The sequence below is a fragment of the Mustela lutreola genome, chromosome 14, assembly GCF_030435805.1.
Source record: "Mustela lutreola isolate mMusLut2 chromosome 14, mMusLut2.pri, whole genome shotgun sequence".
NCBI lineage: Eukaryota > Metazoa > Chordata > Mammalia > Carnivora > Mustelidae > Mustela > Mustela lutreola.
The window spans coordinates 48,637,899-48,657,865 of NC_081303.1; the positions used below are offsets into that span (position 1 = coordinate 48,637,899).

Genomic DNA, 19,967 nt, shown 5'->3' on the forward strand with positions numbered 1-19,967 from the left:
CTAGTTGCCCTCAGTGGGATGGTCATCCAAAATTACCCATCTACCATGATCAGGAACCGAGGTTACACTTAGAAGTTACCTGAGTAGGTTCACACATGGCACAGTAATGATATGGAAAATGTCATTACACTCCTGTCTGTCTTTGACTCTGTGTTAAAAGAGTTTTGCAGAAACAATTAGGCCTTGGAAAAATCAATTGCTCTCCCTAACAGGAGCTGCTGGTTTCTGTACTCCTAGCAGCGGGTTTCTATACTCACGGATCACTTCTATCTGTGACAAAGCAGTTAATGATTTCATGAGTCTTTTCCTGAGAGCCAACGAGGGCCTATTATGCATAAGGGGAACAAAGAGGTGACATCCTCATTTTACAGGGACACTAAACGATTAATTAATTAGTTGACAGACCTCAAGAGAAAGCCTAAGATTCAGGTTTCCGCTTTCCTCTGCTTTTTCAAATTGCGTATTTTCCCCAAGGACATAGAGGAATCTAATTTCTACTGTTTAAATGCATTTATTTCCAATTAAATTGCAAAGGCAGAATAACAACTTGATATTTTTGGCTCTTCGGGCAACAATATTTGGCAATTCTCTAGAAAAAAATACAAATGACCAGAAAATATATAAAAATTTAATTAAACATAAAATAAATGCAAATTAAAACAAGGAGATACTTTTTCTATTAAAGTGGCAAAATATTCTTTCAACGATAATAAATACCCAGTGTTAGGAAGGTTTCAGAGAAATGGGTGCTCATCTACGCTGCTGGAGGAAGGTGGGTTTGCACAGCTGTTTCTGAAGAATATGTGTCAATCCATGAAAACGTGCATATTTTACTTCTAATAATGTAGGAAAAAATTACAAATGTGTATTCAGATTTAACTATAAAGTCACACATTACATCACATTGTTTATAAGAAACTGGAGACAATCTAATAGTAGATTGTTTAAATAAATGATAAGACAGAAATATAATGGAATGCTAAAAACAAGGGTATTCATGGATGGTTATCTGTTAACATGGGAAGTCATTATTTTGTCAAATGGAAAAAGCAAGTCGTAAAAGAGCACAGTATGATACTGTATTTATTTTTAAAAATCATACATGTTTATATATACATTTAGAAAAACACTGAGAACCGGAGTTTCACCACACTACCAGAAGCAATCTCTGGATGGTGGAAATGTGGATTAAAAAAATGTTTATACCCATTTTTGTGTTTATCTTCAGTGAACACATGGTATTTCTGTGATTAAAAAAGGAAAGAGAAGTCAAAAATCTAATCTAAAAAAAAAAAAAAAAAAAAAGCTTTGCTTAGGTTTTGGCTTGTGATTGAAGGGGCCATGTGCCCCTAGAGGCATCTACTTGGTTTTGTTCCTTCTGACCTGAGTGGATAATTCTCACAGTTGTTTTTCTGCAAAAATCACGGACATTTGACTGTCTAGAGAACAGTTCTCTCATTTTCAACTAGAGCTCACTGAGGCTATGACTGGGGAAGGAAGCCACCTTTCTAGATATGTTGGTTGCAAAACCGTGCCCAAGGCCCACACTTTTTAGTTGGGGAGCCCTTAGAAAAGTTCTCAGGAGAAAGAAGGCAGAAGCAAGCAGAGAACAGATATAGAAGGAGGGGCTGTAGATTGTAAGGTTTCTGTTTAGTCCTTATTTCAATTCTAGGGTCTCCTCAATCTTAGACGTAGGGCTTATGCGAGGACACCTGAGACCGGGTCACAGAAATTCCTAAGATGTTATTTCAGAAGAGAAATGACAGAACCAGTGACGATCATACTGAAGGGTGAATCAGTCTGCTAACCTCGAACTGTTAGAGCAGTCCCCACAGCTATAGAGATAGTGGCATCTGGACAGAAAGTCTGTGTTCTGGGTTGGTACAAGGATTCTAAGTGAACCAAAACCACGATGAGCATGCCTGGTAGGTTCAGTAAGTGATGACTCTATCCATCAGAGAAGTCTTTCCTAAAGGAAGAGTTACCCGCACAGATAAGACAAACCTGCAAAGTCACATACAATGTGGCAAGGGTCTGTCCCTCCTATATCCTGCATCCTCCACTCTGTTTCAAAGCCAGGGCTGAGTTTTCCTTGGATTGGCTGCCAGATAGGGTTGAAAATCTCAACCTTCAGGCTACCATGTAAAGAGAAATCATGGCAAGATTTGAAGGGAAAGGGGGATATATTCATCTTCACAATATAAAGTCACTATCCACCTAGAGGCTTGGCTCTAGAACATGGTATTACAGGTGTGTCCAAAGTAATGTGTTTCTTAGTAGTAGCTTAAATTCCAAAGTCTGTAAATGCTACACTTTTAAAAAGAATAAATTACTGTAGATAAAGTTAGTCATACGACAAAGTCACTCTCAGACACTTGTATGCTTTCTTGAATGAGACAAAAAGGTGGCATTTCAACTATTAGCATGAGCATCAGCTGTCAGGTGTCATCTTGGCTGAAAGGCTGGAAGTTGCTCTTACAGAGCAAGAAACAAGGGAGTCCAGGGTCAGGGAGCCCAGGCGGGATGCCACAGGGATGAGAGATTTGTGGCCATGTTCCAGTGTCCTGCAACTGGGGGAAAAGGGAGATCAGGAGATGTTGGGCTGCAAAGTGAGCTACGTAGGAGGCATGCACTTGAGGCTTTAAGGAAGCGGGGTCAGCCCTATGCATGTTCAGCTGGACATGTCGATACTCATCATTTACATCAGTACAGAGAAGGCGGCGCCAGAGCAAGTACACCAGCTTACATGCCAGTTCTCGAGGGGAGTAGCTTTTATAGTCGCGGCTGGAGCTGCGTCCCTCTCCCCTCAGTTACTCATGGGAAACCCGTTCCAAGGCCACATAGAAACTGTTCTTGTCATCCAGGCAATGCCAGCCAATTGGTCCGATTTCACAGTCTGCGCACACCAGGAACTTGATGTTGCCCACGTCCTTGGTGAAGCCCACGTTCTCAAAGATGAACATGTCATCAACCAGCCAGTGCTCCTGGAGGAGATCGCCATCAGGATTGCTGCCGTCAGCCAGAGCGGGCTTCTTTCTCATGGAGGGAAGGAAAAGCTGCAGTGGAAGAGAACACAAGCAATTCGCAAGCTGATTGGCCCAGGCCCATCATCACCCCATTCTGCTGATACTTCACATGCTCCCTGGCAGTTTCTTGGAATGAAAACGAAACGAGCAGCCCAATCACTAAGTTATGGACCAGGATGTTGGGTGGCTCTTCTGTTGCCTCTAGTCCATGCCTGGATTTCTTAAGACAAATGAAAGATGTAATGTGCTGCTGTCATGTGGCTTTACTGCTGTCCTCACCGTGGTCTGTAAGGCCAGCCACACTGGCCTTCTTGCCTTGCCTTGCCTTCTGCAGAATGGGTGAGTGTGCTCTGCCCTCCGATCTTGGCAAGGCTGGCTCCATGATATTCAGCTCAAATACAACCTCTTCAAGGAGGCCTTCTCTGACCAAACAATCTCAGGTAGCTTCCCATACTGCCCACTGTATTTTATTTTTGAAAATACCTTTCCTGAGGTATAATTGAAACATACATGGCACATACTTGAAGTGTATAATTTGATTCATTTTGGCCCATGCAAATACTAATAAACCATTACCAGCAAGATGACAACTGTATTTGTCACCCCCAAAAGCTTCCTTATGCCACTACCTCTTTATTGTATATCATTCTCTGAAATTACTAATTTATTGGCTTAGCTATTGACCATGGGTCTCCCTCCACTAGAATGTAGGCCCCAGGAAAGCAAGGAGCTCACCTTTCCCGTTCACTATTATAACCCCGGTGCCCAGAATAATAATGGATACAGAGCAGGAACTCAAATATTTATCAAAAGAATAAATAAAGGATATCTGGCTTTGCTATATTCTAATAGTGTTATGTATATGCTGGATTTATCTTACAAAAAGCACTAAAAAGGAAAATCTACTTCTAGAATTTGGAATATCATCCCAAGGATCTTTGAACCCATTAATCAACATGCCTTCCTGATCATTAGGACAAAGCTTCACGCACATACACAACCTTTAATTTTTTCCCTATGGTTACTTTATACAGCTTTAGCTGCCCCAGCGTACACGAAGACACAATGCCAGCAAAGCTTGTTACCCCTCTGCCCCTCATCATTATGGCTGCTGCCAGTGCACTCATTTTCCACCCCAGGGTACAGTTCTACTGCATCCCCAAACTCGAACAGGATGGCCTCAGTGAGCTAGTCTGACATTAGCAAGCAGAATAAAAGCAAAAAACATTTTTTTTTAATTAAAAAACAACAACAACAACAAACTGCACTTACATTAGTCCAAAAGAGGCAAATGCTTTGGGTCAGATGAACAAGCCTCTTCCGAACGCTATAGTTAGGGAACCACAGAGCTCCTGGTCTGTATTCAATACCCTGGAGTTTGCACCTCTGAAGTCTGGACCAGATTCTGGCCAGTGGCTGTCCCTAATGGGGAGGAGGGAGCACTGAAAGGAGGAGGGAGCACGGATCCAGAACATTTCTACTCCCCATCTTCCAAGCACTTGGCTTATGAGCACAGGTATCTGTGCACTACCCTAGAGGTGTGTCACCTGATACAGCATTTGAGGATGTCACAAAATAGGAGAGTCCCTCCTCCTCTTACACTGTCATTCCAGTTGCCCTTTTCACCTCATCTGATGTTTAAATGAGTCCCCAATGCTTTGTTTTACCCTAAGTGAAAATGGGAACAGGCAGAAGCGAAGAGGAATAAAAATTCAGGGACGGGGAAACCTGGGTTCCAATCCTAGCTCTAGCTCTCTGTGGGCCTAAACTTCCCTACAAGTATTTCTGGCCTTTAGTGTAGGTATGAAAGCAACATCTTAACTAAACAGAAGGCGAGTGAAACTTGAAGGGGAGAAAAATCAAAGACTGTTTAAACGTTAGTTTAAAAAGTATCTAACAGGGACGCCTGGGTAGCTCAGTTGGTTGGACGACTGCCTTCGGCTCAGGTCATGATCCCGGAGTCCCGGGATCGAGTCCTGCATCAGGCTCCCAGCTCCACGGGGAGTCTGCTTCTCCCTCTGACCTTCTCCTCGCTCATGCTCTCTCTCACTGTCTCTTTCTCAAATAAATAAATAAAATCTTTAAAAAAAAATAAAAAGTGTCTAACAAAGGAGCACCAGCTTCCCTCCCACTGTCTTTTATTTTTTTATAATCCCAAACACCTCTGCAGTCCCTTTTGAGTAGTGATTTTTTAATTTTCTTTTTTTTTTTTTTTTAAGATTTTATTTATTTATTTGACAGACAAAGATCACAAGTAGGCAGAGAGGCAGGCAGGGAGGGAAGAGGAAGCAGGTTCCCTGCCAAGCAGAGAGCCCAATGCGGGGCTCGATCCCAGACCCTGGGACCATGACCTGAGCTGAAGGCAGAGGTTTTAACCCACTGAGCCGCCCAGGTACCCCCAAGTAGTGATTTAAAAAAAATTTTTTTTCTTAAAAAAGATTTTATTTATTTGACAGAGACAGACACAGTGAGAGAGGGAATAGAGAAGCAGGCTTCCCGCAGGAAGCCTGATGTGGGGTTTGAACCCAGGACCCTGGGATCATGACCATGAGCCAAAAGCAGATGCTTAATGATTGAGCCACACAGGCTCCCCTCTTTTGAGTAGAGATTTTAAAGGAAATACTATTAATCATTCATTCAAGGAGTCAAACTGGGTCCTGTTCCCTTTCTTTCTCAACATTCCCATTTTTATTTAAATCCTTTAAGTCAGATCCACAAGACTAGACTTGTTTATGTGTACGTTGTATACGTATCTGTGTGGATCCCAACCCATTCTCTGCAGAGCTCAGGGCTACTGCAGGGTCAAGTTCTGGGATCTAACATTTGGAATACAATTAGGCCTTCTAGACAGACCACTGGGGTGGAAATCAAGATATTACTATATAATTTGAGGCTGCTAACTCAGCTGGTTGGGGGCCAAAGTCGCCAGTTCCCTCCCTGACCAGGTGGGTTAGCTGCTCAAGACCCTAGCCAGTACCCTAATCCTGGACCACCTCTTCAAAGAGATGTAGAATGTCCCACCTCAGGAAGTGAGAGTATCAGCAGAACTCCTTTTGCTTTTTCAAGAACTGCTAACAGGGGAGCCTGGACACCTCAGTTAAGAGTCTACCTTTGGCTCAGGTGATGATCCCAGGATTCTGGGATCAAGCCCCACCTCAGGCTCCCTGATCAGTCTGCTTGTCTCTCTCCTTCTGCCCTTCTCTCTGCTCGTGTGCTCTATCTCCCAAATAAATAAAATCCTTTTTAAAAGAGAGAGGGGCACCTGGGTGGCTCAGTGGATTAAAGCCTCTGTCTTCAGCTCAGGTCATGATCCCAGGGTCCTGGGATCGAGCCCTGCACTGGGCTCCCTGCTTGGCAGGGAGCCTGCTTCTCCCCCACTCTCTGCCTGCCTCTCTGCCTAATTGTGATCTCTGTCTGCCAAATAAATAAAAATAAAATCCAAAAAAAAAAAAAAAGAGAGAGAGAGAGAGAGAGAGAGAGAGAAGAGCACAAGCAGGGGGAGCAGCAGGCAAATCTTTGAAAAGGGAAAAAAAAACTGTTTAAGTACCCTTTCATTTCATTAATTTTTAAGATTTTATTTATTTGGCAGACAGAGATCACAAGTAGGCAGAGAGGCACGCAGAGAGAGGAAGGGAAGCAGGCTCCCTACTGAGCAGAGAGCCCATTGCAGGGCTTGATCCCTGGACCCTGGGATCATGACTTGAGCCGAAGGCAGAGGCTTAACCCACTGAGCCACCCAGGTACCACCCAGGTACACCCAGGTACGCAGGTAAGTACTCTTTTAAAAATTCTTTCTCTTTGTAAAAATCCATTCTCATGGTAGAAAACTTGGCAAGCATGCTACATACAATATAGATGAAAATAAAAACTGTTACAATACAGAGTAAACTTCTGGTAACTTTTTTGAAATTTTCTCCCTTCTGCATTTGTGGTGGTTTTAAAACGTGCACAAATTCTTTGACAATCCTTCCACCAGGAGGCGGAGTCTATGCCTCTCTCCCTGAGCATGGGCGGCCCGCTGTGCCAGTTCTGATTAAGTCAAGTGTGAGAGAGGTGACAGGCTAGCTTAGAAAAGGCCAGGCTGCTTTTGGCGGTTTCTGTGGGAACACTTGCTCTGGGAGCCTTCAGCTTCTATGTAAGAACTGCAGCTTCTGAGGACCCCATGGGGAGAGAGGCCCCTGGAACCTGTCCCAGTGCTTAGGTGTGTGAGTCTTCCCAGGCCACATGAGGGAGGGAGCGTTTCAGATGACCCTTCTGACTGCACATGAAAGACCCCAAATGAGAACCGTCTAGCTAGGCTCAGTCAACTCCCCAAACTGTAAGGCAAAATAAATGTTAGTAATTTAAATCACCAGCCTTGGGTGGTTTTGTTACGTAGCAACAGAGAACCAGAATATTGCCTAACATAGTTGAGATGCATGTTCCATTCTAATTCCTAACTTTTTGTGATCAACTATATATACATACCATAAAACTTAGCAATTTTAAAAAAGACTGTATTTATTTCAGAGAGAAAGAGAGACCAAGCGTGAGCAGGAGAATGGGGAAGAGGGACAAAGAGAATCTTCAAGCAGGCTCCCTGTTGAGCGTGGAGGCTGATGGGGGTTGGGGATGGGGTTTCCCAGGACCTTGAGATCATGACCTGAGCCAAAATCAAGAGTCAGACGCTCAGAGCTCAACCAACTGAACCATCCAGGCGCCCCTAAAACTTACTGTTTAAGTCATGTTTTAGTGTGTGGTTTAGTGCCATTAAATATCATATATGTTGTTATTGTAACCATCACCCCATCCATCTCTAGAATTTTTTCATGTTCCCGAACTGGCACTTGGTACCCATTAAACACCAACTCCCCATTTTCCAGTCCATGGCAACCACTGCTGTGCTTTTTGTTTCTGTGAATCTGACTACCCTTGGTACCTTGTAAGAGTGGGATCATACAGTAGTTCTTTTTGTGACTAGCTTATTTCACTTAGCCTAATATCCTGATTTTTAAAATGTTTAATCAGTTTTAAAGTTTTATTAAGGTAATTATAGGTTCACATGTAGTGAATAAATAATACAAAGACATATATACTATTTCTATTTAAGAAACAATACAGAAATTCCATGTACCCTCTTTTTGGTAATACAGTTTCCCCAGATGGTAATATTTTGCAAAACCAGAGTATAAAATCACAACCAGGACATCAACACGGATACACTCCGCTGCTTTCATTCAGATGTCCCCAGTTTACTTGGACTCCTTTCTGTGTGAAATGTGTGTATATAGAGTTCTGTCAATTTTACCCTGGGTAAGTTCGTGTCTCCGCCACCACAGTCAAGACACCAGCAGGAGGATCCTTCTCGTCACCTTTTTAACCAGACTTACCAAAGCCCCCGGCCCCCTTTCCTAACCCTGGCAATCACTCGCCTGCTCTCCATTTCCAAAACTCAAAAGCGGCACAGAAATGGAATCATATAGTATGTAATATTTGAGGACTGGCTTTTTTCACTCAGCAGAATTCCCTGGAGATGCGTCCAAGTTGTATGCGTACTAGGTCACTCCACTGTAGTTCACTCCAATGGATGGCTGACCAGTCTCTTTAGTCATTCCTCTGTTGAAGGACACCTGGGCTGTTTCCAGTTGGGGGATATTATGAGTAAAGGAGCAATAGACAGTCCATGTACAGGTTTTTGTGTGAACATAGGTTTTCATTTCCCCAGGATACAGGTCCCACAGTGTACTGGCTGGGTCGTGGATTAAGGACGTGTTTTGCCTCAGAAGAAAGTGCTCTTCGGTGCGCTCTCAGGTCCTCTGCTCTCATATTCTTCACCAGACACCGCTCTGTACCTCCTCTCTCTGAGTTAATCCTCCACTGCCCACTCCTGCCATCAATCTCCCGCCCCCAAAAATGGAACAAGGGAAATCACCCTCTTCTCTTATAACATCATCACTCTTTCCTACCTTCTCAAACTTTGGTGAGTGTTTCCCCTTTCTCTTTGTCTTCAAAGAAATAAGGCTCTTGGCCGAGGACAGCACCACTGACTCCTGGGTGCTGCCCATTCTCTGACACTCCTCCTACTTCTGGATGGGGAATGGGAACCAGTGCTCTTCTTGCTTCCAAATTATTACTCCTACATCCTCACATCCACCTTTGCTCCTTTTTAAGGTTTCTGCCATTTGGTGACCTGTCATGGTCATCTGAGGTGGCCTCATCACCCTGTAGTATCCACAGCTGACTGGCACCTGGCTTAGTTTCCAAAAAGGAAACTTTTTGATTCCACATCCTACCTTCACTGATGGGCTTCTACCCCGCAAGGGGATGAGTCCTTCCCAGAGCTCCCTCACCTCCTCTATTCCAATCCCCTCAACTCCATCTGGCCTCATTTCCTGCCAGTTTATTACATCCTGTGTTCTGGCCAAGTTTTAGTTCTTCAAACATACCATACTTCCTCTAACAACAGCGAAACATCACACTGCTGTTCCCTCCACCTCTGTTCAGCTTCATTATAATTTCCTCTGTCATCAACTTTAGATAAGATTTCAAGAAGTACCAAATTCAAGGGTATGAAATTTTATTTTTTATTTTTATTATTTATTTATTTTTAAAGATTTTATTTATTTGTCAGAGAGAGAGAGGGAGAGCAAGCGAGCACAGGCAGACAGAATGGCAGGCAGAGGCAGAGGGAGAAGTAGGCTCCCTGCTCGGCAGGGAGCCCGATGTGGGACTCGATCCCAGGACGCTGGGATCATGACCTGAGCCGAAGGCAGCTGCTTAACCAGCTGAGCCACCCAGGCGTCCCAAGGGTATGAACATTATATATGTAAAACCGAACCAGTTATAGGGGCACCTGGGTGCCTCAGTTGGTTAAGCGGCTGCCTTCAGCTCGGGTTGTGGTCCTAGGGTCCTGGATCGAGCCACACGGCAGGCTCCTTGTACAGCAGGGCGCCTGCTTCTCCCTCTGCCCCCTGCTCCCCCTGCTTGTGCTTGCTTTCTGCCCTCCAAATAAATTAATAAAATCTTAAAAAAAAAAAAAGATAAAAAAAAGATTTTATTTATTTATTTGATAGAGAAAGATCACAAGTAGTCAGAGAGACAGTGGGGGGGGTTGTGGGCTCCCCACTGAGCAGAGAGCCCAATGTGGGCCTCGATCCCAGGACCCTGAGCAGAAGGCAGAGGCTTAACGCACTGAGCCACTCAGGCGCCCAAAATAAATAAAATCTTAAACAGTTAAAGGACTTACAAAGAATACAGATTGCACCAAATAAATAAGTAAAATAAAACAGTAAATAAAATATTAAAAAATAGATAAGATCTTAAACCCAAAAGTAATAGGACTTACAAAGAACATATGCTGCACCAACAGTGGCATACTCTCCCTGCCAACTCATTATTTACACTGGGCTAATAGCTTTTGTTCACTAATTTATTTAAATCCAATTATCTATTATCTTATGTGCACAGTGTTTCTTTTTTTTTCTTTGAAGATTTTATTTATTTATTTGACAGAGAGAGAAATCACAAGTAGGCAGAGAGGCAGACAGAGAAAGAGGGGGAAGGAGGCACCCGGCTGAGCAGAGCGCCTGATGTAGGGCTCAGTCCCAGGACCCTGAGATTATGACCTGATCGGAAGGCAGAGGCTTAACCCACTGAGCCACCCAAGTGCCCTTATGTGCCCAGTCTTAAGAGTAGGAGATACGCAGGTGGGTAAGATACAGGACCTCACAGGCTAGTGGTACAAACGACCACGATTGTTGGTAATGATTTCGTAAACTCAACTGGGATTACACAAGCGAATGAGCTTTGTAGTCTAGGAAATGGTTTCTCAATCTTGGTACTAATGACATTCTGGGATGGAGAATTCTTTGTTGTGGGGCCAGGTGGAGGGAGGTTGGTGTCTTAGGCTTTGCAGGATGCTTGGCAGCATTTCTGGTTTCTCAGTACTAGCTGCCAGTATCACCCAGTTATAGACTGAGTGTGCCCCCCCCCCATTCTTATGTTGATACCTAACTCCCAGTGCGTTAGGTCATGAGGGTAGAGCATATTTTTAGGAACAATTCTGAGTGACAGAATGAGCTGGAATGAGATTATACTTTGCACTTTCCTGTGGGTATGCTACACCTCAATAAAAATTTACCAAAATACAAAAACTGTTTTCAGCGTTCCCCTTTGGGGGGTGATGGCAGTATGAACAGTTTACAATTGGTAACTTGAAGAAAAGATTAAAACAGAAATTAAATCTTCCTTCAAAACTGACTTGAGGGACGCCTGGGTGGCTCAGTTGGTTAAGCAGCTGCCTTCGGCTCAGGTCATGATCCCAGCATCCTGGGATCGAGTCCCACATCGGGCTCCTTGCTCGGTGGGGAGCCTGCTTCTCCCTCTGCCTCTGCCTGCCATTCTGTCTGCCTGTGCTCGCTCTCTACCCCCCACCCCCCCCGATAAATAAATAAAATAAAAAACAAAAACAAAAAAACTGACTTTGAGGTGTCCATCCCACCTGAAACAGGATTCGCGTGGGAAACTTGCGTTCCACCCAGTACCCTGGTAAAGCGTGTAGGTCACGGGAGGCATCTGCCACATTCCCCACACTGAAGTTGTTTCGAGAGCTCCCCTGGAGCGGAGAGGCCGCCGGACGTCAGGAAGAGCGGCGGTGCGGCGCGGTGCGGGCCGAGAGTGCCGGTACACCGGGCGCCATCGGGCCGCTTGGCAGCGTGTGTCCCGGCGCGCCGGGCCCTCGGAAGCCGGCGAGCTCGGCTCAGCCCCGCACCACACCGCACGGCACGCGGAGCAGCAGCGTCCACACCTAGCGCCGGGCTGGGGCCCGGGGTCGGTCGTCCCGGGAGACCCGCTCCGGGCTGCGCTCCTGCCCCAACTCCGGCGCGGACAGCCTCGGGCGGAGCCGAGCCGCGACTAGGGGCGCGGTCTCCGGAAACGCGCGCGGGGACCGGGACTCCAGCCGCCGCGGCCCCTGTGAAGACGTGCGGGTGTGAGCGGCCTCCAACCTGCCTCCCTACCTGTCGGCGGGAGAAGAGAGCGGTTCCTGGCTGCAGCACCCGGGAGCCACAGCGTTGGCACAGCACCGCCTTCCGGTTTCGGCCCTCGGCTGACACTAAGTCGTTCAGCGGCTCGGCTGGTTCCATCGCCGCTACCGCCACGGCTCCCTCTGCCACGGCCGCGCAGGCGCTGTCTCTGCGGGATCTTTCGGAACTGCGCTGGCGCGGCTTTCCGAGACGGGGCGGGGAGCGTGCGGCCACTCCCGCTCTGCGCAGGCGTCCGCTGCCCTCGCCCTGGATTCTACTGCGCAAGCGCCCCATTCATCGCTTAACCTGAGTGGTGAGGTGTCCGCTGGCTTTGTGACAGGGTCACCTACTTCCTGGGACGTGACAAATCCTCTTCATACTCACCTGGTCACCGGCCTTCCCGTATTATTGAGTAAAACCCGGATAGGTAATTCACTAAAGTTGACCAAATCTTTGTTTACTGAAATTTAAATTTAGTCCTAGGAACGAATGGGGATGTTTCTGGAGGCGATGTGAAGGGAATCCGGGTCACACTGCCTACCCATCAGCAAGTCTTATCCACATTAGTTCATTCAGTAAGAGACTATTTAGAGGGACATGTACCTTTTTGGTGTTGGAAAAAGATGCCTCGAAGCTTTAATTGCTGGTCTCTGTTCTGATCATACTGTTTACTATGTGGCAAAACACCGTGTTGATACGCTTTAGAAACCAATCTATTGAATTATCACAATTTCCTTATGGGGTTGTCACTAATTACTCTCAGTGCAGAACTGAGAAAGGTAAAGATCAGAAAAAGCCACTGCTCTTGGTGATTACACTATACTTTCCTGTTCCATTTGATTAGATCTCTAGCTTGCCCCCCGTTTTAGTGCATTAGGCCATGGATATCCTGAAATGTCAAGGGAAGGAGAATATGAAGGAACTAAGCTATTGATTTTAGGTAACATCTAATCTACTACCTACCACCACCATCTGCCTGTTTTTCTTCTTCCTCTTTGTCCTTCAGTAATTCAACATTTAGTGAGTCGTTCTGTAATATAATTACACCCTGACAATACAATGGTAATAGGGACCCTATATTTGAGAACAGGAAGTCATACTCCAAACTAATGATATGTGATAAAGACTACTATGGGAACAAAGTAAATGGAAGCCAGGATTAGGGAATAATCCTCATCTGGAGAGTCAGAAAGGCTTTTCCTAGGTGACATTTGAATAAGGCATCTGAATGTGACTAGGATTTTTTTTTTTTAAAGATTATTTCAGATAGAACAACAGCAGCATACACAGTTGAGAACAAATGTAAGAATGGTTAGTAGTTCACTGAACTACCTATACCTACGGGAAGAAAGAATAGTAGAGGGAAGTAAGATCAGAATGGTAGAGCAGGCCCAGAGCACCATGGGTCTAAAGTCACGTGAAGGAATTTGAATTTTTTTTTTAAGATTTTATTTATTTTTTGACAGATCACAAGCAGGCAGAGAGAGATGGGGAAGCAGGCTCCCTGCTGAGCAGAGCACCCAATGCAGACTCGATCCCAGGACCCTGAGGATCATGATGTGAGCCAAAGGCAGAGGCTTTAACCCACTGAGCCACCCAGGCACCCCCGGAATTTGATCTTTGTAATATGGGCAATGCGAATCAATAGAATTTTGGGCTAGGAATAATTTTGATATTCTCTGAAAATTTGCTGTATGTTAGGTATTGTAATGATCCTAGTTGTACTTTAGGAAGATCACTGATGACAAAATGGAGGGGTTCTAGACTGGAAGAGTATAGGTAAAACTATCAAGAGGCTATTATTCCAGGAGTCTGGGCAAGAGATATAGGTCTGAACTATGCAGTAGCAAAGGGAATACATATATAGGAATGTATTTGGAACTTTAAAAGATAAAATCATGTAATTTAGAAATGCACTGGATGTCTGTATTGTAATAGGGGTGATACAAGATAAATGATAGATTTCTGAGACAGGATAACTAAGTGGCTGGCTGCCATCTAAGAGAGCTAGAAAAACAAGAACCACCCCTAAATTAGGGGTACCTCTGTACACGCATGAGCAAAGCTTGTAAGACTGGGAGGAGTGGAAAGAGAGCAAAGAGTTTCAGTTTCTGCAGAATATTCAGTTATGGATGCCATATATGAATGATTTGGGAATTTGGTCTGAAACTCACAAAAGTCAGCAGTAAAGATAGCCATCGGTTCTTTACCCCCTCACTTCCCTGCCTCCCCTGGATCTCTTCCTGATAGGAGGAATCACATGTTTCATAGCTGTGGTCTGATCAGCAGGCGCAATCCATCTGCTGAGGAAAGGTTGGCAGGCTCCTTTACAGAAAATAACTTCCTCTTTGGCTCCCCCTTCCCTTTTCTCTGGAAATATCAGGATTTTTTGCAGTGTTGCAGGACAGGCCTTCCGGATAGCTGTTTACGTCACGTGACATAACTCTAAGCGAAGAGTGAATAAAATCCTAAAGTCAAGAGGGTATGTACTAAATGAGCTCAAAATTGAGTCCTCTTTATTCTGTTTGGCTTTCATGTAAACTCCAAGTGTGAGAGGAGTCGATACCTATGCCATTTTTATATAAATATTTTACCCACAAGGATAAAGGGATAGGCTACCTCTTACCCATGTCTAACAGAGAAACACAGAAGAGCTACTTGGCTAACATGTAAGGTGAATGGGAAGAAAAGAAAGGACATACAGCTGATCGCCTGCTCCCCCCAAATATCTGCAAGACAGTGCTGGTTAGCCACAAACTCTCTTACAGGCATTTGAGACAACTGATTTTTAATATTTTCTTAAAAAAATACAAAGGAAATGAACTCTTGAGGTCAATACAACTCAGGGGAAGAGGACAAAATGAAATTTTGGAATAAAGGGAAAGTGCATCCTTGTTTAGGTTATCACATCCCCAACACTCCCAATACCCACAAAATCAAGAATTTCACTCCAAAACACAGGGGAGCCTTGCATGGTGGCTCAGAAATGGCGATACCAAGTACTGGAACTAACAAAAGGATTTTGGTTGTTCTTGATTATTCTGTCCTGGGATGAGTAAAATCCACTCTAAGGACAGGTGAGGGAACCTTCTAGTAGGAAAAGCACTCATTGTACCAAACACAGCAGTAAAAAAGCACTCCTCAGCAGGAGTGTGCCCTTAAAAGAAACGGGGCTGTAATCGGGCAGCTGCATTTGTATGCTGCTCAAATCCTCAAATAAATAGTAACGAAGTATAATAGTGTAGTAGTATTTGATTCAACACAGAAAGAGTGTCTCACCCCCTCAGGGCAAACCATGCCATGGATAGGCGAGCCCTGGCAGGAAATAAGACGATTGTAAAATCACAGGTACTTCTAGTTTGTTCCCAGGCATACCGAACTCCCACATTTATTCCCTATCTGTTCACCCCAACATTTGTTCACTCTTATTCTGTCAGTCTCCAGTGCCAAGATGCACACCATTCTAGTTCAGAAAGACCATGGGGAAATAAAAAGATCCTTCCAATAATACACCCTTGTAAGTCTTCCAGGTTATACTTCAGTGGTGTTCTAGGTTCATTCACATTCCATTAAATTCCATTGACTTCCCTTACTCTAAACCCAGTCCTGATATACCAACCCGGTCCCTTAAGGGAGTGCCAGGTCTCTCCCCAAGCCCTCCAGATTTTGACAGGGGGCTTTTCCCTTTGTTATTCTCCGGAATGGAATTGTGTTGCCCCTAGCTACTGTAGACTAGGAAAGATATTCTTGGAAAACAAGACTTGGGTTTTACCCAGCTTACTCAAGTTCGTATCCTCCCAATCATCTACACGCTGGATACTGCCCACATCTAGTAGGTCACACTCACCGTCCTTCTCTGCAATACATGAGGCACAACAGACACAGATTCTCCTGAGCACACGAGAGTGCTCTCTACACCAGAAGGGGAGGTGATCTGGCCTCTCAGATCCATTCGGTGTGCACGGTCTTCCCTTGAGTGTCTGTTACCCACCCTCCTCAGGGACAACTACCAGTGCAAGGCGGAGTGTGTGTCAAGTAAGTACAATCATCACTGCGCTGGTGCTTGTAATCATCCTGTGCACACAGTGAGAAATAGATATTCTGGAAAGGATCCTTGACTCTCCCATAAACTGTCCCCCTTGGACTGGTCACTAGCTCTGGATGGTGCTCCAACAGTGGTCACTTCTCACGAAGAACACACACGCCAGCATCACAGCGCTGGGTTCCCATGGATGTCACTACTTCCCAGTTGTCGATGATAGGGTCATAGCACTCAATGCTACTCAGCAGGGAATTCCCATCATATCTGAGTGGGGAAGAAGCAAAAGAAGAAAATAAACTTTCTCTTCCTTTCCATACAGTCCTACATTAAAGGCTGCCACTGGAGAGATCTCCCCCAACCTAAAGTCTGTCTTTTTTTTTTTTTTAAAGATTTTATTTATTTATTTGTCAGGGATAGAGGGAGAGAGAGCGAGCGAGCATAGGCAACAGAGAGGCAGGCAGAGGCAGAGGCAGAGGGAGAAGCAGGCTCCCTGCCAAGCAAGGAGCCCGATGTGGGACTCGATCCCAGGACACTGGGATCATGACCTGAGCCGAAGGCAGCTGCTTAACCAACTGAGCCACCCAGGCGTCCCCTAAAGTCTGTCTTGATCCAAGGATTTGGATTGGATCACTTGGTCCTGGATGCATGACGACTTTAGTCTGGCTTCCAAATCCTTACCCTGCAATAGCATAAAGTCTCCCTCGAAGCACCGTGGCCCCTACATAGCATCGTGGAGTGGTCATACTAGTGACAGTTGTCCAGGAATCAGTGCGAATGTTGTATGCTTCCACAGAAGAAAGGTGGGCTGTACCATCAAATCCCCCTACCACATAAATATGGTCATTCAGCAGGGCTACTCCCGCACCTGGGGGAAAAAAAGGCATAGCAAGTGAATACTACTAACCTTAGGATCAGAATTCTAAAAAAACATGATCACTAATGGCTAGCTAAACTCTAAGGTAGTTGAGGGATGTGGACTAGGGCCAGACAGGCCTAGAATTATCTAGTTGTCTTTATTATCACTATACAGTGTCTTTATTATCCCTATATAGGGATAATAAAGATAGTGATAAGATAGGCAAAGAGGAGAACAGAACCTCACTCCTTTTACTCTTAAGTGTACAGTGAAGAAAGAACTTCAACTCTGATTTGTTGATCTCTCATTTCTGACTGTAGCACCACTGCATAATGTAAAGATTTGTCAGCATGGTCTACTGTCCTTTCCCTTAGATATGACTGGTCTTACCAGAGCGTTTGGTGGCCATGGGTGTAACATTAGTCCAGTGTCCTGTGTGGGGATCATATTTCTCAACTGAATTTAAGATATTCAGGCCATCATATCCTCCTGAAAAAGCAGAGAGCATTTCGGAAAGAATGGGAAATCCTCATGCCCATTCCCAGGCTGCCTTTCTCTTGGGTATTTCAACTAGTTCTTTTAATTTCAGTTCTTAAGAGTTTCAATAATCCAGAGAGAAATCTGACAGTAACCTAATTTCTGCTTCCACAAAAAAGTCCCAGCTAAGAGAAAAGATATGAGGATAGACTAGGATTTTAGTTGAAAAAGTCTATGAACTTTATTTTATTAAAAAGGGATCCCCATCTTGGGGCGCCTGGGTGGCTCAGTGGGTTGAGCCTCTACCTTCGGCTCAGGTCATGATCCCAGGGGCCTGGGATCGAGTCCCGCACAGGGCTCTCTGCTCAGCAGGGAGCCTGCTTCTCCTCATCTCTCTCTCTGTCTGTCTCTCTGCCTATTTGTGATCTCTCTCTCTGTCAAATAAATAAATAAAATCTTAAAAAAAAAAAGAAAAAAAAAAGGGATCCCCACCTAGAAGTTGCCACCCATTAAGTTCCCTCCCATTGCTGCCTCCCAGACTGAATACCTAGGCAGTAGATCACTCCGCTGGCCACAACTAGTCCAGCACCCTCCCGGGCTGTCTGCATATCTCCTAGCATGCTCCACTGGTCAATGTTTGGGTCATATCGCTCCATACTGGTATGACGCCTGCTTCCGTCAAAGCCTCCGGACACATAGATCATATCTGCTCAGAATGAATGAATCATAGACTATTAGAAGATGAGAGATTTCTAATAACTCCTCTCTTTATAAATTCCCCACAAGTACTTCAAATGTTTGGGAACAAAAACAAAGTGTTTTTCATGGGTATGTCAAGTCTTATAGATAAGGAAGGAAGACATCACAGTTAAGACATCTGAAAAGAGGGGCGCCTGGGTGTCTCAGTGGGTTAAAGCCTCTGCCTTCAGCTCAGGTCATGATCTCAGGGTCCTGGAATTGAGCCCTGCATCGGACTCTCTGCTCACCAGGGAGCCTGCTTCCTCCTCTCTCTGCCTGCCTCTCTGCCTGCTTGTGATCTCTCTCTGTCAAATAAATAAATAAAATCTTAAAAAAAAAAGACATCTGTAAAGATGGGGTGCCTGGGTGGCTCAGTCACTTGGGCACTTGACTCTTGATTTTGGCTCAGGTCATGATCTCAGGAGGACTGTGGGATTGGGCCCCACGTCAGGGTCTGTGCTCAGCAGGGAGTCTGCTGGAGATCCTAACCCTCTGCTCCTACCCCTACCACACCCCTGCTAGTATGTGCCCGTACTCTCTCTAAAATAATAAATCTTAAAAAAAAAAAAAAAAAAAGACATCTACGGGTATCTGGGCATTTCAGTTGGTTAAGTGTCTAACTTTGGTTCAGGTCATGATCTCAGGGTCCTGGGATCAAGCCCTGAGATTGGGAGGGGGGTGGTCCCTGCTCAGCAGGGAGTCTGTTTCCCCCACTGTCCCTCTCCCCACTTGTGTACTCTCTCTCTCTAATAAATAAATAAAATCTAAGGAAAAAAAAAAAGGACACCTACAAAGAATGGGGTCAGATGGAATCCTCAAAGACTGGCTCGAGTTTGCAAAAATACAACTAGGACCAATTCTCCACTCAGCACATGGAACTTGATTTACCAACTCTGTTGTCAGTGCTGAAATATCCATTAATCCTGAAAAGCTTTGGTAACATTACTATTTCCAAAAGCAAAAAGGAATATTTATCCTTACCAGTATCTTGCACATTTCACATTCCTGCCAGCTAACAGGAAAGGTAGGAACACTGATCCAGCCACAACAGAATGGAAACAATGCCCTGCACACCAAGCATACCTCCGAGGGTAGTGGCTCCAGCGAGGCCTCGTCGGACATTCATAGGGGCTACGGAATACCAGACCCCATCCTCATCTGCTGTGTAGTCGAGGCATTCCACTGAACTGAGGCGGGAACGACCATCATAGCCACCAATTACATAGATCCGGTCATGCAGGGACACGGAGGCCACATAACGTCTCTTACGAGTGATACTCTATGGGTTTAGGAGAGAAGAGATACAGATCATTTTAGGCATGCAAGTCGTAGACTTTACTTTTTGCCAACCTTCCTATTTTTATCTACATTCCTCTCCTTCACTTGTCACCATAAACCCTTTCTAAGAAAGGGGTTCACACTCATGTGGTCTCCACTGTCTACTGAATGAACACCCTCTTGCTTGTTACGATGCTTTTCAAGATGCAACCCTTCTGAACATTTGCCTCTTTCCAAGGTTTCCAAAAAGTTTAATGTCTTCCCATTATCCAGCATCTGATTCCTTTCTAATCTACTATCTATTCCAGGGCTAAAGAACTATATATCCTTTATATCCTTCTATAAGGCAGAAAAGTATCCCCAAACTGCTGATCAAAGGGCCAGCGATCCTAAAAGTTAGGAGGGTAGATTAAAAGATTTCCATGTTTTGTGGGGTACCTGGGTGGCTCAGTTGGTTGAGCTCGTCTGACTCTTGATTTTGGCTCAGGTCATAATCTCAGGGTGGTGGGATCAAGCCCCAAGTTGGGCTCCTACTTCAGTGGGGAATC

The 19,967-nt window shown here is 44.9% G+C and overlaps 2 protein-coding genes across 4 annotated transcripts in view; both read right to left on the reverse strand.

The window, feature by feature from the left end:
* Positions 1-491: 491 nt before the first annotated feature.
* RABIF (RAB interacting factor) lies at positions 492-12,325 on the reverse strand. The gene is made up of 2 exons (XM_059145348.1): positions 12,023-12,325; positions 492-3,056 (listed from the first exon to the last, which is right to left on the reverse strand). Exons 1-2 carry the CDS (start codon positions 12,320-12,322, stop codon positions 2,811-2,813), a joined length of 546 nt encoding a protein of 181 aa, XP_059001331.1. The 5' UTR covers positions 12,323-12,325; the 3' UTR covers positions 492-2,810.
* Positions 12,326-14,799: 2,474 nt separating this feature from the next.
* KLHL12 (kelch like family member 12) overlaps positions 14,800-19,967 on the reverse strand; it is a 30,911-nt gene continuing 25,743 nt past the window's right edge. For 2 of the 3 annotated variants that reach the window (XM_059145345.1, XM_059145347.1), the window contains exons 8-12: positions 19,225-19,420; positions 17,951-18,109; positions 17,317-17,415; positions 16,749-16,935; positions 14,800-16,334 (exon numbers count right to left, since the gene is read on the reverse strand). In XM_059145345.1, the coding sequence (XP_059001328.1) occupies positions 16,208-16,334; positions 16,749-16,935; positions 17,317-17,415; positions 17,951-18,109; positions 19,225-19,420 (768 nt within the window). In that variant the 3' untranslated portion in view covers positions 14,800-16,207. The remainder of the gene's footprint in view (positions 16,335-16,748; positions 16,936-17,316; positions 17,416-17,950; positions 18,110-19,224; positions 19,421-19,967) is intronic. The other variant, XM_059145346.1, reaches the window with a different exon arrangement.

What these genes read in the sequence shown, in the direction of transcription:
- RABIF (XM_059145348.1), bottom strand. Translation starts at nt 12,322, where the DNA reads ATGGGGCGCTTGCGCAGTAGAATCCAGGGCGAGGGCAGCGGACGCCTG. An exon ending in CTCTCTTCTCCCGCCGACAG is followed by an intron (nt 3,057 to 12,022) that starts GTAGGGAGGCAG and finishes CTTCCACTGCAG; the next exon opens with CTTTTCCTTCCCTCCATGAG.